Here is a 26,661-nt window from a genome sequence, read left to right as displayed (position 1 = left end):
ATGACATGCCCAACTGAATAGACATCTGCCAAGAAGATCTTGTGTGTTTGTATGCATGTTCAAGGTTAATTCATATGAATGAGACTGAATATAAAGCTTCTGAATGGACAGACTTAGGCAATGTAATAATTTCTAGGCTAGAAGGAAGTAGCAAGCCAAGTTTGAAAATTACTCTTTTTTTTTTTGCCTTGAACCTTGTCTATCTCACACAGTTCAAGGCAACAGACTAAGCTAAACCAGTCACAGAAAAATGACTTGAAAGACATTAAAGCAACACACGCTGATCTTCCTTCATGCTAATCTTTTTGCATGCCATGTCCTGTAGTTAAAAAAAAAGAGGTGGCTTACACCTCATTGAAAGAAGAATAAGTAGCCTTCAGTGACCTGTTTACAGGAAATGCAGTGCATGAACTTAGGCAGGCATTCTATAACAGCTAATAAACTGTTCACACCCTAAACTGTCCTTCCATGACTAGTTTAAGCTAGTATAAAACAATATTGTTAAACATGGCAGTCAGGGTTAAAAGCAATTCAATAAAAAACTGGATATGCCATTGGAGCAGGATCATCACTTTTGATACCCAGAAAACCACAATAGGGGAGGTAGAGAAGTTATCTATATTCATCAATGTATGTATTATCCAATAAATATCAGCAAGCAAAAATATTATCTGCTGTGCAACAAAAAGCTAACCTTCTCGAACAATATATGGATGTCTTGAGTTTCAGAGAAAGATTAGGCTGCTTTCAAAGTAACTTGCTAGTTGCTCTTAGAGCTGTTTAAACCTGAGAACTGACCATTTTTAAAGAACAAAACTGAAAGGCACAAATCAAACAGGCTAGACAATGTGACAAAAATAACTATGCAAGACAAATATTCTAGTACCTATTCATTTTACAGTACAGAGCAATGTCAAAACCAATGAAGAGATTATTATAATAAAATGTTTCCCATGCTCAAAACCAGAAATACAGTTAACTCAGTACTTTAGCTAGATGATAGTTTTCATCACTATTAAGGTATTTGGATAGCGCAGACAAATACACACATTAGCAGAAGGAAAGTATTTACTAAACTATTGCCTGATTAATAGCAGAAGAGCTTGTATATTAGCAAGATTTAGATGGGTCTTCACCCTTGGTTTTACTCTGAAGTTTCAATCAAAAAAATAACAAAACAAACACTACTAGCATCTACTAAGGCTACCGAGACCAACATCAAACAAAAAATACCTTAGCAATAAAGCAATCCTCCTTAAAAGAATGTCAAAACTGCAAACTATATATAGTGTTTATACACTATATTTATTTTATTTCAGGGAATGGTAAAAAGATTTAGAATACATCACTAGGATTTTAGGGCTTGGAAAAAAGAGGAAGTCATAACATGGTACCTACTGTAAGTTACAAGTCTGTCAGCGATCATCACTAAGAGAAGGAGAGGACAGCAGTCATCTAAGGGCTCATGCATGCTCCCAAAGCACTAAATGTACTTAAAGGGCAAAAAGGGAGTTTGAGGTAGAAAGTAGGGCAATATATTATGCATAAAATAGAAAAACTACATGCTCATTTAGAACATATTTGCATCATCCAAGTGGCACTTGTACAGTCCTTAAAGCAAAATGAATGACAACTGAGGGGTACACAGCCAGGTAAGACCCTGGAAGCCTACTGGAGGAACTGAAGACATCTGGAAGAATTTATGCCTGTGTCTGGACAATTACAGAATTTGCCCAAAGCAGGACCTTAATCTGGACTGTAACATCAGAAACAGTACCTAAACTTTAAATACCAACATATGGTAAGAACCCTATATCGAATGGTTAGAAAGAGCAACTCCAAACAACACTGCACCTTCTAACAGAAAAGCAAGAACAAAAGACACACAAAGGTAGTAAAATAGTTAAAACTGATATTTTCTTTTCAATTGCAAACAGCTAAGCTGTATGAAATAAACAATTTAGGAAAAAAATGGGAAAACAGAAGAAAGATGAAAAGTAACAAACATCTTAAGAAGTTGCACAAAGACTACTTTACGGAACCTGTTAAGATTTATGATAGTCAAGACCTTCTTATGGGAATTACTACCTTCAACCTTCTTTGCCCCCACAGATATCTGATCATCTTCACTGCTTTTCATGAAACTCTTTCCAATTGAGCTGTATCTCTTGATTATAATGCATGAACTGAACCAAATATGCCAGGTGATGACTTGCTAATACTGAGCAAAATAAAAAGTTACAGCAAAAGTCTTAGGCCCAGTCTCTACAAAACTCACTGGGGGAAATTGCCTGAAATTGAGTTCATTATGTACACCAAGAAAACTGAATTCTTACATTACTCCAAAAAAATTCTCATGACCTCTGTTACAATCACCTCTCCTCCTTCCTTTAGAGGGGGAATGGCTACATCTCTCTACCCATTTAAGCATCTCTGCTCTCCACAGGCAGCTTTAACAATTCTGCCCAAGTTGCTTACACTTTCCCTTCCACCTGCAAGCAATACTGGATGCTCCTGTTAATCCTTCCTCTTCTCAGCCATAGTCCTTCATTACAGGGTGTCCATGGCTCAGGACTTAATAAATGCAAAGCAATATCCATCTGTCCCAGATAGATGGTCCTACTTAAAACCATTGATTATTACTTACCCCTGGAGAGGAACACATTTAGGAAGGTTATAATACAAAGCAGTATCTTCAGTTAAGGCAAGAGGCATAAAAAAGTTAAGAGACCCTGAAAATTGAAGGCTTCTTTCAAAGCGGAAGTGGCTCAGGCTTCTCAGTTTTACTGCTTAGCCTTCAGATTTTTCAGCAAAACATAGCCAAAAATGCCGTGGGGGACAGGGTGGAAGATGGGACAGGAAGGGACACCAACCAACCAAAAACTGAATAGCAGACTATTCAGAAGTTGAAAATATAAGGACAAGAAGAAATGTTTTAGTTTGAGAACAGAGACTTCAAAGACTCTGCCAATAGCTACAAACAGAAAAAGGCTGAGAAGATTACTAGAAGTTCAAATAATCAGCTTGAGTACGTTTTAGGAAAAAAGGACACCATCACAGAAAAACCTGTAAGCCATACACAAAGACAAGAGCTTCTATACAAAAGTTCAGGCCCCAGATATGTCTTAATCCAAGATGGGAGACATCTTGAATAGCCTGGTACTTTAGTTCTCATCTCTGTGACTAGATCTTCCTAAACCAGCCAATTTTTTAAACATGACATCCTACCTCAGCAACATGAGGCACAAGGAAACTTCTTGCTCAAAACTGCACCCTTAGCATGCCAAAGAATCATGAACTGAGCTTTAATCTAGAACTAAATTCAGCACTATAATGGCTTGGACTCTACCATTTGTCATTAAAAATCAATTTAAATGCAATACTTCCAACTAAATCATAAATTAAGTGACGACTTGTTCCATCTCATGGTTTTATTTTCACATTGACAAATATATAGCCATACAGCTCTAAGGCTTGTGGCTTAACTTGGAGTTTCATATCAGAAATTAACAGTCCTCTTGCTTCACACAGGGTAAAGGAGTGCTTCTTGTGTACTGACCAAGTCATTCACTTGTTCCAATGTAAGAGCCTATATATCAGTGCAATGTTGTAACTATTTTTTCAAAAGTGAAAAAAGTCATAAACTGAAGTTGAATTCTCAAGTGCAATAAACTCATCTCTTAGGGCACTTGTATTTCTACATTCCACATACTTCTGATCAACTGAAAGATGCTCAAAGAGAATACAGAGTCCAGCAAGCATTCACACATCTTCCTTGAGGAAAAGGTATCAGACAAACAGCAGTTCAGACAAGGGAAGGGCATCAAAATCCCACTATCCCACAAGATACCTTTATACCATTTGCTTGGAATATGAAATCAGAACATAAATGGGAGAGGTTCTCTAAGGACACTATACTGTTCTACACAGTGGCCAATTAGGGCTTCGTCTTTCTACATTGCCGGATTTCCAACAGCTCAATAGCAGGGTCATTAACACAATCTGCTTTAAAAGTGATTAAACAGCTCAAAACACTGACATAAAAACAAGTGTCGTTACTTCTCAGATAGGATGTCTCCCTGGATATTAAATAGCAGCTTATACTTCAGTCTACTGCCTTCAGTTGTCTACAGCCACAGAAGTACAGCACTATTTGACTTTATTGATGAAATGTAGGTATTTTTCTATAAAAAGCTTTGAAGAAAGTAGTAACAACTTCAGTATTGTATCATAGTAGTATCTAGACTCCATTTAGGTAAAAGTTTGAGTCAATTCGGGGGGGGGGGACGGAGGGGGACGGACGACGACAGGACAGGACACAGGGATATCATTCTAAGATATGAAAAGTTTCCAATCATCTGTCAGATATCCAAATTATGAGGGCTGGTGGCTCAATTTCCCCTTTCTTCACTCTGAAGGAAGCCTGTCAGAGTTTAAATAATAAACAAACCTCTCCCCAAAACTAACCAGCCCATCCTCCCTCCACCCTCAGCAGAACCCTTCCCCACTACTGCAAGAAAAAGGAAGCAGAAACCAAAACAGATATTCCAGAGCGATCAACATTTTAGATCCAATGTTAGCTGGGAAGGAGGGAGGGGAAGGCACAGAAAAAAAAGGGAACTAAAGAACAGAAACCACAAGTATGACAATCTATTATATTAAATACTGACTTCCAAATTAGTATATACATACTTACTCTTTCAAGCTGCTTAAAGCCAGTAACTTTTTTAAATTAAAATATTGTTTACAGATAACCTACTGAGTCTCTGCATGGACAAATACAACTTTTAGTGTTCTTATTCCCAAACAAATTCTGTGGGTTACACTCAAAACTTGGCAGTTCAGTGACTTATTTTGAAATAGTTCATCGTAAAGTAGCAATACATTGCCAGTAGTCACCAAGTTCCTCAGCAATACAGCATGCAAATAAAATATTCAGTGTGTTATCACTGAGAGTTTTTAGGGTAGCTATAATGTTGATACTGCCTCTAGTTATCAGAAATTCAGCTGACTAATTGCCTCATATCCTTGATTTACTGAGAGGCTAAAAAGTACTAATTGACAAATCTGAATGTTTTTGGATGTTCATTTAACACTTTTCAGATAGAGTAAAGCATCATACCAGAATACCAACAGATATATCTTCTTCTCTCCAATTATGGAGCTTTAAAGAAGAAACAAGAAGAACTCTGAAAGTATTGGGATTTTCTTAAATTTATGCTTTTCATTCTCCGATCCAAATACAGATTTGTGTGCTATTACTAGACTAGCTTTTTTCCAGAATGCACAGTGATACTAATATATCTAGGATATAAATAGGAGCTATCCCATTCATTACAAGTGTCTCAGAATGAGGTACAAAAATACCATAATTTGGGCCAAAATACCTTTTATTGTCTGCTATAAGGCATAAAAGTCATTCACAAAGTCAAAAAAGACTTTGACAAAGTCAAAGACTACATTTGAAGAACTGATGTTTCCCATGTATATAATTACAGAAATAAATTATTCATGTTTAACTTAAGCACAGTTCATAATAAAGCTATGATCAACTATCAGCTTAATTATAAATTCTGAAAGAAGTTTAAGTTCTGTAACACAGTCTGCACTTGCCATTATAATTTTGAGTAGGTTTTGATCCTCAAAAACTTATCAGATTAAATATTGGGCACTAATATTTTGTGTCATTTCTTGTGTCTTTCCATCAAACATCTAAGAGACTCACAGACAATACTGTACCAAGTAAAAAGGTATCAGAAAACACTGCTATCCATCTCCCTACGTGAGAACTAAAAAACAAAGCATGAATTGAGTGTTTTTGTATTATATGTCATCATATTTCAATTTAAAACCTAAAGAGCTGCTGTCATTTAAGTTCTATGTTTGTTTCTTTGTGTAAGACTTCCAACTTTCCCCCCAAGTGGTTCAATTACAGGTCTCTATGAAAAGCTGGTTTGTAAAAAAATTTTTATTAAAAACAATCCTGATATTCAATTTAAATACAATATAATCATAAATTTAGTTTGAGACTTTAACCTGCTTGAAAACTTAAAGAAAGGTTAAAGGGATTCAGTTTTAATTAAACATATCTGTAGCAACTCGAATCTAAATCTTAGGGTGTTGCAACCCAATTTCTCATCAGAATATTATTAAAGCTAATCTGAACTGAATGACAGTCTTCCATTCCTCTAGGCTTTCTGAGTACATTATCTTCCCCTTTGGGAATGAATACTTTACTATGACTGATGAATATGATATATAGGACAAATGCAGTTTTTCGACATTAAAGTGAATTTTTTTTTTAGTCTTTTGACTTCTTACTGCCACATTTCATTAACATCTAGATACAACTATCCTAAGATATTAGTCCTAAATTTCTGCTTCATATGATGTATTACATGAAATATTTTAAATTAAGTAGAGTTTAGAAAACCATTGCAGTTTTTAGCCACTGTATTCTAGTATGTGTACTTCCCCTGCTAACCTGCCAAGCCAATTTACAAGTTATATCCTCTTTTCAAAATATTTGTTATTAATTTCATTAAAAGTCTGTTTTTAAAATGGCTATCTATTAAAATACATATTTAAGACAAATGTATTCTAGTCTTCAACTGTGTTGAGTAATTTAAGTTGAAGACTTATATCCATCACAAAAACCTTGAGCAATGTGTGGGGTTGCAGGGAGTAGAGGAGGAGTAAGGAGGAGAATTTTCTGTGTGTTTATACATATCAAGTTGAGCTATTAAAATATCCTCATCTATAGCCATCTTGCAGTCATTATTGATAGCTGGCATCACTATAATCTAGCAGTAGGTGAACTATACTCGTGATTCATTATTCAGTTTTGAATCAGAGGACATATCCGATTCCCATATTAAAATTCAAGTACTGCACTAACTTATTTTATCAATGTCTATTCCAATAAAAAAAAAACAGGGAGTATTTCAGGGAAAGCTACTCTATCATTCACTAGATGTTTGTCTTCTGCATTAAAAACAAAAGATTTTTTAAAAAATAATCATTGTCTACAGACTCAAATTATCACAGTGAATAGTGGACACAGACCCTCCCATTGAGTTCTTAAAGAAAGAGAAAATACGAATTGCTGACCATTAAAATAGATGCCTTTTATGACTCTGTTTGGAAACTGACACATAACATGAACATTTAAACACTTTTGCGTATTCTGTTTATAAGTGTACTGATCTTGGGACTATGGAACAACAGTATTAAAACAGTACTGTTTGCTATGAAGCATTGAAAAAATCCTAACAATGGATCTGAAAAATATTGCCAGGGTAGTCCATTTATTTCTTTATTACACACATTTTTACAGAAGCTTAACCATAGCACTTTAGAAAACACCACCAGATACTACAACTAATGGCATATGTAATGAGTCTTATCATTTTAAAGTTATATAAGCACATACAATTTCAAGTTCATTACTTCCTTCCTCAAATACAGAGTTTGCCCTTTTAATAGTTTCCTCAAACAGGGGTAAGGAAGAAGGAGAACTTAACATTTAACTTTTTGTTTAAGCAGAAGTAGTTAACTGCCTCAAATTGGCAATTCATATACTTTTTTGTAATATAAATACACACACTGAACATTCACTAGGTAAGTATTTCCACAAAACAAAATATGGATAAGTAATACTGCATACTTCTGAAATGCAGTTAAATGAACAAAATCATTTCACAGGTAAAGTCTCAGTTCAGTAACAGCAAGTAATGAAATTCCTAGTATCTTGATAGACTAATACCTAACCCTGAAGAAGGGATAGAGTAGAGAGGCAAAAGGGAAAAACAGAACAAAAACCCCCAAAACCTCAAACAAAAAGGAGAGAGTAGAATTAGTATTGCAGGATTTAAGAGCAAAAAATGCATCTGACTTCCATTTAAGAATTTGCAGTGTAGCAAGCCTTCCAAACAAGGAGCAAATTTATATTTGCCTCAAGTTCTAAGTACAACAACATCTTCCCAGTTCTCACAGTAAGCAATGCAATTCCTCCATGTAAACCTGCCACCTTCCTGTTCTGCTAACATCCTTCCTTCTCCCCTCCTCAAAGCAGACCACCACCTACTCTTTCATAAGTATGTTAATTTGATTTTAGATTATAATTTTCCAGCAGGATTTTTGTCTACATTCTCATGATTAGTGGGAATTTCAAAGGGCCTTGGTCCCTGGACAACACTGCTTTCTCTTTGACTGATCTAACAGCAAATTACTCCACTGTTATTTCTCCTTCTCTGCGTACAGTTTTATAGAAACCTAACTGTAGAGCTTTAGGAAGAACCTCAGGTAGTTTAGACACATTCAGCCTAAAACTGCAGTGTGATCAGGCTAGATCCTTTAGACAAGTCACTGCCTTACAGGTATTAAAAGAAAAAAAATAGATATACATAATACTGACCATACAATAGAAACACCTATGTTCTTAGGCTATTGCAATGTAGAGTAGAAGATTATTAGTTTAAGTTACGAAATGCCACTACACCAGCCAGCCACTACATACATTTTTACTATGAGAATTTCATTATTGCTACAAAATTGTCTTTAAGTGAAGAGGGTATTGATCTAAAGCACAGTACAGGAGAAAATAAATATTCCTAAAAATACTTACTGAAGTCACCTGCGAGAAACACTGCTTCTGCTCCCGGTGCCCACTCTTTGCAATATATTCCACCATCCACAAATTGGTTAACTCCAAAGGTTTTGTAACTTTTTGAAAATTTATCAAGGCCTCCTTCATTCTCCTCAATGTTCTTCAAGCGGTTATAAAACAGAGAATACCTTTCAACGAAAACAGATAAGATTTTTTTCAGAAAGTTTAGTAAGTGACTTTCTTACATTAACAAGTGTAAGAACATAAAAAAACCCATTAAGCAAGACACACTGTCACACTATGTCCCAAGACTACAATATCATATTCACTGTTCTCTATAGAACTAGAAAAAAACCATCAAATACAAACCATACAATTTTTCCATGGTTGTTACACAGTGCAAAGTTGCAATCTTCACATTTGTCCGTATTTTCTCTATTTTATGGGAACAGTTTGCAATTTAAGTCAAGACTACAACTCCTGATTGGCAGTCAAGAAATCATGGTATTACTACACAACAGGAGAACTTCACACCCTGAACAGTCTAGCACTTTTTCATCCATCTTATTAATATTGGACATGGGCCTCCTAGGGAGAATTGTATAGCCCTGCTACATCTCTCACAGACAATTTTAATAGACAATCTCAGGACACTGAAAAGTTTGCAGTACAGCATATCGTAAGTATGGAGATAGTAGTGTGGCATTTGCAGAAAGCAGCTCCTTAGGCAGTCTCTCTACAGAAACCATCAGCAAGACTTTGCAGTCCCCTGACACTGCAATGATTTGGAAAACAAAATTACCACTTAATGGAAGTAATTATTTGGTCTGTACTCTACCTACCCTGGTAGGACATGGAATGGCCTAAACCTCTAATGTAAAAGTTTACTAGTAACGGGGGGGGGGGAGTTTGGTTTTGGGTTTTTGTTTTGTTTTGTTTCCCCACACACACACATATTTTGCTGTTTTCTCCAAGAAGTTCCCATCAATGCAAGAAACACACATCAGGTGCACAATATAAATAAGAAGGTCAACTTTGACTCCTAAAGTGTGAGCTATTATGTGAAGAAGCACGGCTAAAAGCTTCAGTTGAGAATTTTATTAATGCTACCTGCATGGGGTTTTTGTTTATTTTAAATAAGACATCCCCAATGTGTCTGTGTTCTCCATAAACGGAAAGGAGTCTTCTGAAATGTATAAAAACTAAGAAGAATCCCAGCAAGAACAATTTGTCTACCTTATTACACTTACTATATTTTGAAAAAAGAAATAGAAACAGTAAAGCAGCAAAACCGCACTATGGGATGATACCTTGTTGGGTTTTTTTTAAAAAAAAGAAAAAAGAGAGGTAGCCTCTCCACAGTGTCAGGACTTAAGACACCACACTGATTTGTTTCAAAGTTTTGTTTTAGAATTGGCCCTTAATTAGTTCAAAGTAGAGGATTAAAATATCTATTTACTGGTTAAGGTAAAATAACATTACTTATATTAATTTAGTGTACTATGACTACTTTCAAGGTTAATCTCCCAGCAAGTTTTTATTATGAAGACTGATGCTCACCTTTAAAGACAGCAAGATTTGAAAAATGCCTCAGGACACACTACAGCAAATACATTTATAACTTTTTGTCCATCCACCTGCATCATTTCTTTAAAATTTGCTCATGGGTATAATCCTCAGAAGTACATTACTAACTACTACTGCTCTGATAATCAATTTCATTTATAGTGCTTGAGGGAGAATATTTTGTTAGATTTCTAAGTATAAGTGTATTACACATATACACAAACCCAGGTGACTGGCTTAAGTTTTAACCAATAGCAATCACAGAAAGATTTATATGAAGTTTAAAGAGAGAAACACAGAGCAAGTCACAAACAGCCTCAAAAGTTCAACACATGACATTTGGTAAAGGCAAAATTACTCCATTATTGAAGGGTTCTCTTGGGAAAAAAACCACAAGTAATTTGATTTGTATACCTTTTTTTAAAGTTGTAAGCCTTCCTTTAAAATATATCCGTTACATAATATAAGAACACAGTGCTATCTGCAAATTCCAATTCCTCAGCTATACATAAGCTGTGTCAAAATTAGTGCCTATCACATGTATTTTTAACTAGTTCCACTGCAGCTGAAGCAGGAACCCTTTTGTATATGCTATAGGTAACTGTTGTAACTCCAGAAAAGATCTAACTGAAGCAATGAATTTGACACACTTCAAATACAAAAGGTGTTTTGGAATAGGTTATCTTCCCCCCCCCATACTTGGTACAAATACATTTTCACAGCTTTAAGAACACCTTTGGCTGGATGTGGTATTTCCCACCTCCAGGAAGAAGTAGAAGTGGTAAGCTTCGTCTTTAAACAAAGTCAGTCATACAAATCTTTGAAAGCTGGAGAGGAATGAGATGATACATTTATTAGAGAAGAACAGCAGGTCACAGAGAAGAACTGAAATATCTGTGCAGAAAAGAAAAAGGCTATGATAAGCTTCATATAACCTACAGGCACACACATGCTGACTGCATGTGCTCTTTCTCAAAGAGTCCTCCCTGGCAAAGGAGAAAAACCCATTCATCTCATTCCAAAGAAATAAGCAGCAAATTAATTCAGGATTTGAGAGTGGGTTTATGGGGTGGGAGGGATGAAAATGGACTTTCAGAAAGCAATTACATAATTTAAGTCTTTGGGAAAAGTCACTGTAAGCTCTGGATTCTTGTTACAGAAGCATTAAGAGTACATCCACTGTTTCAATTTTTGCCTTTAAGTAAATTCAAAGTTTAGGCAAACAAAGATACCACGACACTTAATATGTGAAATGATCATGAGTATTACTGTAACAAAAAGATACTCTTTTTGCTCACTTTGCAATGGTCGTGAGCAAGATTACATGCTTAATAAAAACAATTTCTTTTGGAGGACAGGGGTCAAGGAAGGAAGCAGATTAGAAAAGTTGTTCATCAGGGATGTAAAACATTATTACAGTAATAGCTTTTTATATAGGACAGATTTTGAACAAGTAATACAGCATCACGTACACAGAGTACAAATGCTCCTTCAATTTGTACACAGGCATGCTCCTTGTGATAGGGCAAATTAATTCAGGTATTACTGCTGCATCATCATTGCAGAAATCATTAATATTGAAACAACTAGTGCTCTCCGTAATTGTTTTTAAATTATATTCTAGAAAGCATTGTTGGTGGGGTTTTTTTTTAACCACCTCCTAAAATTATCAAATATAGAACTGCAGTTTGCTCAAAGTTCATGAAAAACGCACTAGCTTCTGAAATGGATCAATTACTTGTGGCATGAACTGTTCCAAAAGCCTCATCTCAGGAGATGAAACACATCTGGACACAGAACAATGTTACCTGTCATAGAAGGTCTTGTAATACAGCAGAAGCATAGTTCTGTGCCCTGTTGCTGCTTTAAAGGAAAGGATTCAGTTAAGTGCATGCTCATGATCCAGATTTAGGAAACAAGGTTTTACTTTCCCAGAAATTTTGGCTTTCATTTCTACATTACTGAAGCTTGTTAAACATTTTTATCTTCCAAACTGAAACCCCAGGACTACACACAGAAAGTGACAGGAAAAAGTTTTTTGTTCAACCAATTTCAAAGATTTATACTGTTCACTAACAGCATACAAGTGTTAAAAGAGGAGAGGCAGACATTAGATTGATGAGACTGCATTTTGTGATCCCCTCTTAACACTGAAAGTTATGTCGTGTTCAGTTATGCATACTCATATGACATATGTATAGTCAGACAGACTCTGGACACGCAGGACACATTTCAAAGCTGAGAATCTTGTAAAATTTTGGACATGTGACCAGAGTCAACAGCAGCACCCAGAGCTACAAGTCCAGACAAAAGGCTGACTTCTGCCTTCATACTTTTCAAGTCTTCACAGCTTAATGAGTGTCTTAAGATTTTTCTACTTCCCTGCATTAAAGTTGACACTGAAGAGGATTACAAGGTAAAAACTGTAGCCAGGTATGCCTTGAAAAGTACAACCATTACCTTTGGGACAAAAAAATTAAACAGAGCAACAACAGGATCCACAGAACTTCAGGTACAGAGGGTCTGAAGTAACTGGAAAAAGTTGTACATTAAGTTTCTTACTACAGCCAGGTACAACATCACACATCTGACAAGTATGGATGGCAGAAGGGGGCTGCTTTTGGTGTATTCCTTGCTCCTGAAGTTCTTATGAAAAAGCAAGTCTTTCAATTCAAGTCCCATATCCATTCATCTCACCTCTGTTAACAGACCAATGGGTTTTAAGACTAAAATACTGAAATTACATGTTTTCTTCAGACTTACTGGAAACAAAGACTTCAGTCTTAGCATTTCCTCAAGCACACATACGCCCAGCTTGAAACAAGACATTTGGTAACAGAATAGTACTTTTACACGAGCATTTTTTCCCCTCCTCTACCACTATTTCACTGTGAAATACTGGTAATCATAAACATAATAGGAAAAGACTGTGACCCCGTTTCAAATTGTTACATGTATAATTTGTAACACAGCTTTAAATCCCACGCTTTATACACAGCTTTGTTTAAACCCTTACAATAGAAGTGTAGGAATTGACTGACTTTCCATAGAAGCAGGATTAAAACATGAATTAGTATAATGGCTATCCAGAAAGCAAGTATCTTGCCAATAAAATTACCTTCTTAGTGAAGGAGTAAAGACAATATTAACTGGGTAGCCACTTCAAGGTTTTACATTTCAGGTGAGCACCTATTCCTCACACTTCTATCAGTAAAACACCCTCGAATATTTTGTCTTATGGATACCTAGAGATCTAAAACTTATACAGTAGAAGTATATTGTTATCAGGGAAAGATTACCTGAAATCTTTCAGTTCAATGCAAAGCTATACAGTTCTTAACCAAAGAAAAAATGTTCTATTTATTTGGTAACCATGATATACAAAACCCCCCTGATGCTGCAGTTCCTATCACCACTGACTTCATTCAGCTATTGATCCCATTAAAAGTCCGAGGCATATGTTAAAATTAGTAGCTTCAATATGGAGCATAAGAATAAAAAAAAGTTAAGCCTCTCCTTCCTCCCCAAAGTCAACTGCCTTAGTGTAGTAAAACTTTTGGCAGACTATTGAAGAAGTCTGATCGTAAGTCCAAATACTGAATTAGGGGCTCCACATAAAGCCTTCAGGTCTTTATTCTTCCAAGCAACCAGAGGTACTAACCCCTTCCTGGCCACCTTGTAAAATGACAAAAAGGTATTCTAATATTTTTAAACTTTTAGATTTAACCAGATAAGTTTTAGTTTCTTAGGCATCACAGTAATCTAAACAGAAACTAGTATAACCAAAAAGGCCTTAGCAGCATACAAGATACCCTCATTTAATCAGTCTGGTGCTGAACTCCAAGATGGCTACAAAACTTCAAGACATTTTTATGCCCATTCTCATACCTTCTTATAAAGTTGTAGTTATTGCAGTTTATAGAACAGTCAATCAGCTTATTTTAAGACCTGTGGTGCCAACACTGAAATTAATCATTTTAGTCCCTCTTCTGCTTATGATGTTGAATTTAATAGCTATTCATCTTTTAGATTCTTCTTGTCCACACCAGCTTTTGTGTCATAATTTATTTCTAAAATATTGGCCCAGTATTAATGCTAATTTATTCAAAACATGAAAGCAAATAGGAGGGACTTTGACAATGGTATCTGGTGTCCATATGGAAAGCCCAATTCTGTAGATACCAAATGGAAAAGGATATGAAAGAAAATGCCCAGCAAGGTACTCTGTAGCCAAATCCTCCCATTTTCCAATAAATACAAACATCTACAGTAATGTCAGTGTTAAAAATAAAGCTACAGTCCAAAAGAAAATAAAACTCAGCTACTTAAGTCTGTTGCATTTCTTTACATTTCTTCTAATGTACGTGTTGGAAACACTAAAATATCAAAAGCAGAAAGGGGAAAAAATGGCTTGTTTTCCCCCTTCCTCCTCATTTAAACAATAAACCATAAGAAAAACTGGTTTAGATTTTGAGATACCACTTATCCTATTATCAGCTTAATCCTGAAGCCTCTTAAGGGAATGCTGCCTCTTATTTTCAACCTTCCACTCTTCCCTGCCACAGAAGAAGCTGCATCAGCATTACAGTAAAACAGGAATGCAAAGAGGACATCAAATCCTGTCCTGTACTATCACTGACATATCATGAACAACACTATTCATAAAGTTACTGAGATTTCTGAACTCCAGTTTCAAAACTGCCTTGGGTCCCCCCACACTTATTACTATGACTGGAAAACTGCTACAGCACTTTGCTGAAATCATAGGATCTTCCTAACATCCTCACACAGCAGCTCTGTTGGAGGGCTAACATACCATCATCCTCTGCTCCAAAATTGCACTGACCTGAAATTCTCCTGCAGCTTTCTAGTCATAGTACTAACGGGTAGAGAACAGTGCTCCGCTGACTTCTCTGGGCATTTTTAGTTCGGGGTTTTTGATTTTAAAGCATTCGTACGTCTTGAAGAAGAATGCAAACCATCACACCTCTGGAACAATACTGCGATTGCATGCTGTGTTCAGAGTTGTTGACTGAAGCTCACTGTGACAGTGCAGGAAGACTCGGGCCAGAGGTGGGGAAAAAGTCAGGCAGTGTGAAACTCATTCACCTACTGATGTGGACAGACCATCAAAACATTCCCTGCTTTGGTATAGATCCACTCTATCTTTATGATCCCTGTGGACAATCAAAAGGGTCAAAAAATTATAATGAAAAGCCCAAATCAGTGTAGATGCTCACTTTCACCAATGTAATACCATTTACAGATTACTTCTCTATAGGATGAGGAATAAACTGTCATAATTTTTAAAGCACAAATTGTTTTTCTACAGTAATGTGTTATTCAAAGACGCTTTGAAATTTGGCAAATAAGAAACTGAAAATTGCCGATTTTAGTTCTGATAGTCTACTGCAGGAACATGAGAAAGGATTAACAGCTGGATTTGAATTATATATCAAGAAAGGCTCAGGAGCTCCAGTTCTCCTCCTGATACCACAGGCAGCCCATTCTTTAGATTATGATGTCCAAAATCTTGCAATGCTGTCATCAACTAGCAGTGATAGGTATAATCTATGTGCCTACATTGATCACATAAACAGCAACCGCTTCTTTAAAAAAACCTTGATAGCTGAAGAAGAACTGTTTGAATCTGAAGATGTGATGTTAACACTTAGGTCAAACTTCTGTACTTAAGCAGCTCTTACCACTATGCATCTAGTCAAAAGTGTTCATCTGCAGCAGTAAAATTTGTGCAGAAAACTATGGTATAAAAACAGACTCCCCTGTGGTGTGCCACAACCCTCAGGGTAACTAGTCAAATTCAACAAGAAACATGCTGTGGCATTTCATAGAGCCTGCCTATAATAGGCATTCCTGCCTCCAAATTTGATCTGATACATCCATATAGAGCCACATGGTCCGGGCTCACTGGATCAGGTGCACTAGCTTTGATCTCCACGCTGCAGTCCACTGTGTGCAATAGGTATCTTCAACCATTAGTAAATCACAGAAGTGGTAATTGCCACCTCATGAAGCACAGCTCTAAGGTCTCTGATAAAGACTGTGCTGTACTCTCACTGAGTTTTCCTGGAAAGCCAGAGTAGGATTAATTTCTTTCAAGGCAGTCAAAGGAGGAACATGTGGGAATATGAAACTAGACAATCCTGAAACAATCATCACTAATAATGCCCATTTCTATTCCTGCTGTGACCCCTACCACTTCAAAGAAAAAAGGAAATGAGAAGATGAAAATAGAAGTTGAAAATGTAGATGCAACACCTCTGAATATTTCAAAATAAAGAGCATGGGGCTGTTCACAGATTACCTTTTCTAATATTGCTGCTATCACTTTGAAGGTGCAGTTACAAACACTTTCACTGACACCAAAGCCAGTGCAGAGTCCCTGCTCAGATTAGCGAGCCCCTGATTCTCATCTCCTTTACTCTATAGTTATTCCCTCAAACTGTCCTCATTCAGCTGCTTGTAAGGGGATGGTCTGAAGGAAGACAGGAGTAGGATGGATCAAGTTCTTCCTAAAGCAAATTTCTGTAGTCCAGCAAATCAAATGCATCAGACCGTGTTGAACTAGAATTATGCAGCAGAAGCAAATTCCTGTTTGCAGTTGCTTCTTCAATTTCATTCATCACTAGTGAAAGTATCAAAACAGAAGCCTTGGATTTTATTTCATTCTTTTCTCCACCTCCCTCTACTCACTTTTCATTTGACTATTCAGAGTATTACACAAAGTAATCACACTTAAGGAAAACAGCAAGTAAAGGCACAGTAAATCTCAGGTAGGTACAACTACTTCAGAACAACAGATTTACCATATTTTAACTTATATCAACTTTATAGTTTTAGATTATTGACTTACACTTTCTGCATAGAGAAGTCCTGTCCCATTCAGGTAATCTTTTTAATATACATTTAAATAGATTAAGCAACACCTGAACACATGTAACCTTTGAAGTGTTAGAAGAATTCTGAGAGCTGCTCTAGAAGTACAGGATAGCAATGGCTGATGTTTACAGAGATCCAGAAAGAGACGATCACTTCATGTTGCCTTTCTGCAGGTTAAAAGTAAAGGTGTTACAAGTTTCTGAAATCATGATCTTAAGTCTGTGCGTGGCTAAGTCTGAATTTCCTAGAGGTTCTAGTTGCTCTATTAAAATTATTCACTACACAAGTACTTTGCCTCTCTCTCAAGTCAGAGGCAATTTAACACACGTTTTCAGCTGAAAACTAAGGATTCTGCAGGTTGTCCAATGATATAAAGTTTTTCATGTGTAGTAAAATTAACTCTTATCCAAATAATTTGGGCATACAGTTATTCTAATAAGGAACTTACAGTTAAACAATTCCTACCAAAGTGCTTTATTACTAGTTAATAAAAAGACCACCCAGCACAGAACTCTTAAGAGCGAGCAAGAAAGGCAAAAATTTCAAAAACAACTTTTCCAATTTTTCCTCTACTCTGCAGATAATGAATGCAACATGCAGTGTTTCATTTCTTCCTTTCCAACGGACAGGACAGCTCTGCTCTGTGCTTTTCTGGTCTCCCCAGGAGACTTCTTTGAAATTTACCCAAATGAACGGAGGGAGGGCAAGAGATTCAGTCATGTATGCTGTTGCTGAATCCCATGAACATAGTGGTTTTTCAATAGCTACATCCAAAAAGCTCCTTCAAGTAAATGCATTAATTTGAGTATCCTTACGACTTCTCTCCAACTAGAATAAATCTATCATATTGGAAGCTACACTGGAAATGGAAGCAGAAGCAGTTTAAAAAAAGAAATGCAATAGCACCCACAACACCTTACTTCAGTAGTTACTTAGAACTTCTGGGCACTTTCCACAGCGAGCAGACATAAACTCCCAACTCTCTTTGAATGTCCATGATCTCAGTATGCAGAGGTACCACGGCTTTGTGTTTCAAACTAAATGCAGTATCTTAAAGATTAAGAAGTATTTGCTTGAGGATAATGAGTAATCACTTGTTCTGTTTGAAGTCTGTTATTCATACAGGACAAGTGTCTGATTCAGCCTCAACTTTTTTCAAAATGATTTAAAGTGCAGTGACATGCAAGTCAAGCTCTAACACCACCATACAGCCTAGTACATAGGAGCACGATTAAACGTAAAAACTGGCAGAAAACAAAGGGAAACTACAGAGTTTTTCTTGACATCCTACCAGCAGTTGCTATTTCTAACAGAGTTGTAAAGACCTATAAACTATGAAGTCTAATAAACATAAATATGTTTCAGTAGTATTTTAGCAAGAAGATTATTGGCTGACTTAAGTTCTGGCATTGTGCATTCTGCACAACACAAGGGACTAGAAGCAAGCCTCTTCCCTGCTTTAAACATTACGGTAACTGAGTGGCTTCACCAGCATCTGACAGCTGTAATGTTTTTGCCATCAGCTTCATAACAAACATACACAGGGCTCAGTTTGGAACCAAATGCAGAAGTGCTTGCAAGATGTATCAAATGCAAACTTAATGTAATCATTTAGTAATAATTGCTGCACTGACTTACCTAAACCAATCCCACTTTAAGAACACCCTTCCCCACAATATTTAGAGGCTTTCTTATCCACATTCGCATATGTTTGTTCATCTATCACCCCCTTCAGTTTTAGGAACACATGGATGCACCTCACAGGATAAGTGTAACAAATTACTAGTGTTTAGAAGGAGCAAGAGGCAATTTCTTTCCATCAGAAGCCTAACAAACTATTTAGACATCAATTCAAGTGAGAGAGGAGAAGAAAGAGAAGTGTATACATAAGTATTAACACTTGCTACAAGAAAGCCATTTTGTCTTTCACCCTCTACTGAGATAGAAGGTACATATTTACTTTTTTTTTAAACTAAGACATCCCCCAAAAAAACTACAGCCACCCCCAAAAGCCTTGTGATACTAAGCTGTGTTACAACTTCCCGGAACAGCACTGCTATGTATATTCTGTATCTGCCAAAGCACTCAAGACAGCTTCCCTGTCATGAGGGAACAGTCTAAATAAAACAGCAATTACAAAATAATGGGAGTTCTATATGTTTTTTCTTTGTATAAAAGGAAAAAAATAACCAGTAGCATACTTCATTTATTTTGTTTTACACATAGGAACATTTATCAGATAAACACTTTAGGTATGAGATTTCTTCATTTAATAGCCATTGTCTCACTGTCCCTCTGCTAAGTAGTCTTAATTATGCGTGAATTGTACACTAAAAACCCTCTTTTAGCTACAATAATTTGCTTCTCTGTTGTGATATCCGAAGCAAGTTGATGGAGTTTTTTCAATTAATGTATCTACAGAGAAACTCCATCATATTTGAGCAGAAAGCTGCAGAAGTGTAGAGACAGATTTCTTTCTCTAAATCAGTAGACTAAGACTATGTTAGCTCATGTTTCATATTACACAAGAGAAAATAAACTGAAAGGTCAATTCAACAGTTACAGCATTGCCCTTTTCCAAGGTAATCAGCAGAGCATGTAGCAAAGACGTGAACACAAGCGTGACTGGAAAGACAGTAGCTGATAAAGAGGCTTTTGCTACCAAAAGTATGTGGGACAAAATACCACGCTCTCAACGCCCATCGAGGAATGTGGCATACTGCAGGCCTTACGTCAGTAACTAAATTATTACTTTAATTTGAAATGGTGTTCCTGTTAAACATTCAGGTTTTCATATTGCCAAAACACACTAGAATATGTAATACTGAACATTAATCACATTCTCAGGTAAGCTACGGGAACAATATCATTACTAATTTGTTTGTAATAGGGACACAATACAGTCAAAAATTCATCTGGTTTACTAATGCATTTTTACTTTAGCTATACAAATTCTTCTTGTTATTCAGTACTATTTAACTAGAAACTGTAGGGTAGATTTTCCCCCCCCATATTAAAAGCAGTTTATTTTTCCTCTTAGAAACATGTATTTATTAGTGGAACCTTCCAAAATTGTTTCTACTCATCTTATTAATATATATGCTTAAAAACACCTTACTTAATCTGGAAACAACTCACACAAATGTTTTATTTACCAGAATTATTTCTAATGAAGCTGTAAATAACAGCATATCAATTCCCATTTGATTCCACTGCCAGCTATTTCTAACAGACTATCTTCATGTTAACAGATACCAAGGTCTAGTTGGGGGAAAGAGTCAGTCATTCCTACAGCACTAATACAAAGTTGCAATCAAAACACAAACTAAAAGCAGTAGCAACACAAGAGGCTTCAGGGAAAATACACCCACATAATTTCTTAAAAATAATTTATAACATGCTTTTTTGGGAGCAAGTGTTGCTACCTCTTGAAGGTCTTCAGTAACCTGGAAGTGTCAGTCAGTACCATTTCTAAAGCAATTATTTGTGTGGTGAGAACCAGCCCACAGACCTCCTATGGGTTGTAAAAGCTCTGCACAGTGACAAGATAGTCTGGACTTCAGTAGCTATTTAATTTTATTTTATTTATTTAAATAAAGCTATTTTGAATGTTGTGGAGTTGGTTTTTTTATTAGCTTGCCACAGCAGTAAACATAAGCAGCCATCTGCCTCTCTTCAAATTCGGATTTCAAGTCTGCTGCATCAGTTTGGCTTCCACATTCTTAGTAATGCTGCAAGTAATACCAACTGGCATAAGTGAAGCTCAACACAATGCTAAGACAGACTTACCTTTCTAAATAAACACCCAAGAAGTTAAGAATCAAAATTGTTAGTTGTCTACCAAACAGGAAAAAGCTTTTAAGTCAGAATTCACTTCTGACTATTTCAAATAAAACACCAGATATTCCTCACTACCTTCGCGACCCAACCTCCTTTAGCAGGCACATTATGTAGTGAGAATCGTTATTTGAATTTCCTAACAGAAAACTGCGCAACCACTCTAGCTATAACTTCATTGTTAATTTCCATAAGTCTTACTTCACCTCCTTTTACAATATGTTCCAGAAATCAAAAACAAAGTCTTGACCCAGCAATGCACACTTGCAGCCCAGAAAGTGAACCATATCCTGGGTTGCATCAAAAGAAGCATGACCAGCAGGTCGAGAGGGATGATTCTACGCCTCTACTCCACTCTCGTAAGACCCCACCTGGAGTACTGCATTCACCTCTGGGGCCACCAACATAAGAAGGACATGGACCTGTTGGAGCGAGTCCAGAGGAGGGCCACAAGGATGATCAGAGGGCTGGAGCACCTCTCCTGTGAAGACAGGCTGAGAGAGTTGGGGTTGCTCAGCCTGGAGAAGAGAAGGCTGCAGGGAGACCTTATAGCAGCCTTCCAGTACCTGAAGGGGGCCTACAAGAAAGCCGGAGAAGGCCTTTTTACAAGGGCATGTAGTGACAGGACAAGGAGTAATGGCTTTAAACTGAAAGAGGGTAGATTTATATTAGATATAAAGAAGAAATTCTTTGCTATGCGAGTGGGTGAGGCACTGAAACAGGTTGCCCAGAGAAGGTGTGGATGCCCCATCCCTGGAAGTGCTCAAGGCCAGGCTGGATGGGGCTTTGAGCAACCTGGTCTAGTGGAAGGTGTCCCTGCCCGTGGCAGGGGGGTTGGAGCTAGATGATCTTTAAGGTCCCTTCCAACCCAAACCATTCTATTATTCTATGATGATGTAGTAGATCAGATCAATGGTTCGTATATTCAACCAGTTCACTATTTGAAAGTCACTATTTGAAAGTTATGTTAGAAAGTTAAATAAAAATCTTCTCATCCCTGATAACGAAACAAAAATCCCCCTTATTACAGGGCTGTTCCTTGTCAAACTTTGAACAGATTTAAATGGATAGCTATCTTAAAGAGTCTGTCAAAAAGACGGCTAGAGGAAAGGTACCCACAGCAACACCTGGCTTCTTTATTACCGCACCAGAACTTTGCTCCTGGTAACAGTTTTCCTCTCATTCAGTGTGACCATAAGCCTACAGTATTCCACCTAATTAAAAAACTCTTTAAATCCTCTAGTTTAGCCTCAACTTTAGGATGTGCATGCATTCATACACCACCTAAAAAAGGTGGTTTGTTTTCCCTCTCATGCACACAAATATACTCCCAATGTAGGTTTCTTCCTGGCCTTTAAGTATTTGTCACCCACTTTCAATTACCCCTCTGTATTTTATCGTGACAAAGAAAACTTCACAGTACTCGAGGAAAGAAAAGCATGTGTGAGATTTTTACATATAAAGGATAGAAAAACAAGTATTAAACATGGGATGGGAAGGAAGGTATACTTTTGCTTTTGTTGTGACCACTGCATCAGTTTTGATCAGGCTTCATTGGTTAGATCAAGGAATGTTTTCTATTTAGGCTCAGTAGCTGTATGGGGCTATTCACACAGACCACACATTCAATTCATCAAGCACATCTGGTCTGCTAGCTGGGTTCCCTGTAATGCTGATGAAGAAAAGTAGTCCTTTTGAGGAGAATTTTAAAGAAAACGTTACCTCTAGTGACTGGAAAACAAGATCTGGAGGGATCTGGGGGTGCAGGGAGGAACACCACTGAGGCTACTTTACCTTGTACATTCCCACACCAGCTTCATGCACCTTAGCAGAAGCACCGCATTGGCTTCACAGTACAAGCTTGTCTGAATTTAATTCTTAACTGCTTTCACTGCAGACAGGACCAACAAGGAAGCCAAGCACTCTTAAACATTTATACAGTCCACAATGCAAAGTGTTTATAATTTAGTATCAAAATACTAGAAGTATAATTAGAACTTGTGTACTTAAGAAATGTCTGTAACTAGTCCCAGGCAATCAAGTCTATTCCCACAGAAGATGAGTAAGCAAAAACCATGTATTGTTGTTGCCTGCTGCTGTGAATAGTTGTATACAACGGCTTACTTCATTTGTGGCCAAGCATTTTCAAGGTGCAGTCTAAAAGCTGTTCTTTTTCCAGACTTCAGTAAGAATGAGTACAAAGATAAGAAATACTAGTCGTTAACTAATTTGCACCATCATCTAAAAAAGCGAAGTATAAACATCAAATTCTCGAAGTTATACTCAATAGTCAAACCTCTTTAGAAAAAGAGTTCAGATTTTACATAGTCTAGCTATTCTTCTCAAACATTAAGCTACTGTATCTCCTTGACACAATCTTTAATCTGACAAACTATATGAATTGCTGCATGACAAAAATTTGTTAAGCACTTAACTGCAGAAAGAGCACTACTCAGCAGTTGTTAGATTCATCCCAACCACATGCCCATTTTCACATGATTTAAGCTCATAAATACATATGACAGCTTCCAAGACACCTGCCTTCTGACAGGATTGTAGTTGTATTTGATGTTAGCAGGGACAGCCTGATAATCACAGAAGTCACCATTACTTTGCAGCTTCCAAGCACGTTAGTCTCTTGTCTATAACACGACTTGTCTGTCACAACATTAGAAAGCTTATGATTCAAGTTTTGAATTGATGTGACTAAAGAAAATTGTAAACAAAAGAGGGGAAGAGTTATTAACTAATACTGCATTACTATGCAAAACTCAAGTCACCTACCACAAATGACTCAAGACTTAGCAAGACAGTGGAGTTTACATCAGAATTTTAAATGTCTGAAGTGATGAGGTAACTTGGGACACACAGAAAGCCACTTGTAACAGTTCAGGGGTTGGGGGAGAAGGAGGAAGCAAAACTCCACAAACTTAAAGTCTCATATTGCCAGGGTTAGTCACCCTGATATGCTGCACATGCAAGTGCAACCGTAGTCTTACTCTTAGAAAATACTACTGGGAAAGCTTCAGAGATCATAGGATATTAACATTTGTCTAATACTAGGAATTAAGAAATACAAGATGAATAAGCTATCTACTGGGTGGAGAAAACCCCTCTTTCTTTACTATTTCAGATTCATCTTGTCTGCTTAAGACTCTATATGCACCTTCTAAAACAACTGAAGTTAAAGAAGTCTTTCATATCAAATTTTGACGTAAGCTTTATTTACACAGAACCTTTTGTATAGAAAAATAATGTTACTAAGCATTCACTTACTTCAGATGGATAAACTTAAACAGCAAAAAGGTTGAGCAATATAGTAATGGACTACATGTTGGATAGGATTTCCCTTTTCAGTAGTTTTCCACCCTCACTATGACATTCCTATGACTATTTAGTATGTTTTTTCCTCTTTATAGAGGAATTTAGACAATTTATACTGGCTGACCTGCTTGAACAGTTGTATTTTAAAGTACCTGTCTATCTTTAATCTACAAAATAGAAAAAGCAGCGCACTATACTCTTGACTGAAAAAAATATGTATATGATTATCTACAAATCTGGGTGTTTACATTAGGTGTATATACATACAACATCCCTTCACTCTCCCCTCTCCCACCTGAAATGCATACAACAGAACATAAAAGTAATATCTCTTATTGGAACTAAGCCTAGAAAAACACTACTAGCTCCAATTCCCAGCCTGGAGAGCTGCCAAAGTAAAGCCTACAAACTGAAGCCAAGCAGGACAACTTGTTAGTCCCAAAGCTTCAGTCAGCACAGCCTCCTTATTTGAGGTCAGCTTGATACGCACTAGGACAAGGGAATAACAAAGGAGGAAAACCATGAGCCAACAACTTTAGGTATTGGCAGTTTGTCAGGAAATTAACCTCTTTATTTATGAGCTACGCATCAAGAATAAAGCTGGTAAAGACTTCTGAGGCATCATGGAAGAAAAAAATATTGTTAGGTACGCAAAGAATTAACGTGCATTTTTTCTGTCACAATGTATTCATTACATCAGAGTAGCTTGGGTATTTATTATTCCACAAATAAATCTATAATCTGTAAACTGTATATAACCCCCCAAATGTTTCCATGTTTCCATTTCTCTTCTGGAGAGCCTGAACTCGCGTTCAGCTTCTACAAGGCTACACGTGAATTAGCTTCCATAGGTGTAATCGTATAGATCACATGTATTTATCAGTGAAAGATTTTAGTGTAAAACAAATGCAAAAATTGACAGAGGGGGTGCCAAATAGATAGAAGAAAAAAAACTTCCTTAAGTACCAGGGCCCCAGAGAAGGTGCAGAATCTCTATCCCTGTAGGTTTGAGACCCAAGAGAACAAAATCCTGAACAATCCAGTCACAATTCAACACTGACCTGGTTCTGAGCAGGAGGGTGGGACACAGCTAGCATTCAGGGGTCCCCTCCAACCAGAATCATTTGGTGAATATTTAGCACTTTACACCCACTGAAGCTAGCCAGTTCTGCTTAAAATAAAGAACATCGCAAGTTATATAAAAACAACAATGCACATAATGACAGAAATACTACAAGCGCTGCAAATGCCAAAGCATTCTAATATATCTTAGATTACTGGCAGTCACATACACCTCCCCTAAGCTTGCATTAATTTTCTTCATATGTGTATCTATGCACACAGATAAAGGAATTCCACAGTGCTAAAACAGACAAAAATATGGTAAAAACAGCGCAGCTGCTACCTTGAAACAAGTTTTGCTATTGTTGTGTTAGGCAATTTTTCCTCAAATACCTTATTAGCACATAAATTTTTGCTATATAATTTAAAATCAGTTAAAGTAGTTACTGACACTTGTAAGGTGAACTTTTACATCAATATTACCTGTAAAATGTTACAATTATGGTAACCACCTATTCCCAAGGAATTGATATACTTAGTTATTTCTATTTTAATTCCTTGTATACAAGTTATATAATTGCATAGTACACACTATACATATGTGTGTGTGTATACACACACACAAAGTTTACTTATATATATATTAGGTATTGTTTCAAAGCATTCTGGAAATGTAAACTTAATATTGACAAGAAATTCCAGAGTTTTCAGCACTGAAGTAAAAAACACTTTGGGTGGGGGATTATGGATGCAAGATTGTATTCATACTGGATATTATCCAACTTTTTTGGACATATATATCCTATAGATTTTTTTTCTTCTTTCTTAACCATTTTAACCAAATATTACTGGTGCAATTTGAGTCTTTCTTCCTGGATAACTAGAACAAGAGTCAATCCATATCCCTAAGTATTCTGCAATGAAGGGGGCCAGCCTTCAGGAAAGGTAATGCTACCATGTCTCCTTCCTGAACTGAAGCACAGAACTACTGTTCCAACATTGTTTTGTCTCTACAGGAAAGGGACCCCTTGTTTTCCATCTCACCAAAATCAGCACGAACATGAAGCCAGCACATAATACCTTATGTACCCTCCTGCTACCGACTGGCAATCCCCCTGTAACTGCTACTGCCAGCCTCTCGTTTATGACAGCAATGGGATTCTTGAGGTAAAATAGTGTCAATACATAAGTTTTACAAAACCTAGGACCTCACTCTACATTTCAGTCAGCTTTTGGTAACTTTAAATCAAGTGCATCAGACCTAATTCTACAAGGCTGAACTTAAAAATCCTGAATAAATCCACGGGGCTGGGGAGCCCTTTGCAAAGGACACTGGTCTCCAGGATATAAAAAGAACTTAATCC

General features: G+C 36.8%; 1 protein-coding gene across 3 annotated transcripts in view; it reads right to left on the bottom strand.

The window, feature by feature from the left end:
- GBE1 (1,4-alpha-glucan branching enzyme 1) overlaps window positions 1-26,661 on the bottom strand; it is a 170,777-nt gene that overhangs the window by 123,612 nt on the left and 20,504 nt on the right. For all 3 annotated transcript variants that reach the window (XM_072886017.1, XM_072886003.1, XM_072886011.1), the window contains exon 2: window positions 8,627-8,796. In XM_072886017.1, coding sequence (XP_072742118.1) covers window positions 8,627-8,796 — 170 coding nt within the window. The remainder of the gene's footprint in view (window positions 1-8,626; window positions 8,797-26,661) is intronic.

The sequence above is a fragment of the Ciconia boyciana genome, chromosome 1, assembly GCF_034638445.1.
Source record: "Ciconia boyciana chromosome 1, ASM3463844v1, whole genome shotgun sequence".
In the NCBI taxonomy this organism is placed as follows: domain Eukaryota; kingdom Metazoa; phylum Chordata; class Aves; order Ciconiiformes; family Ciconiidae; genus Ciconia; species Ciconia boyciana.
Note: the sequence above shows the minus strand (reverse complement) of the source record. Positions and strands in the feature narration are given on the sequence as shown.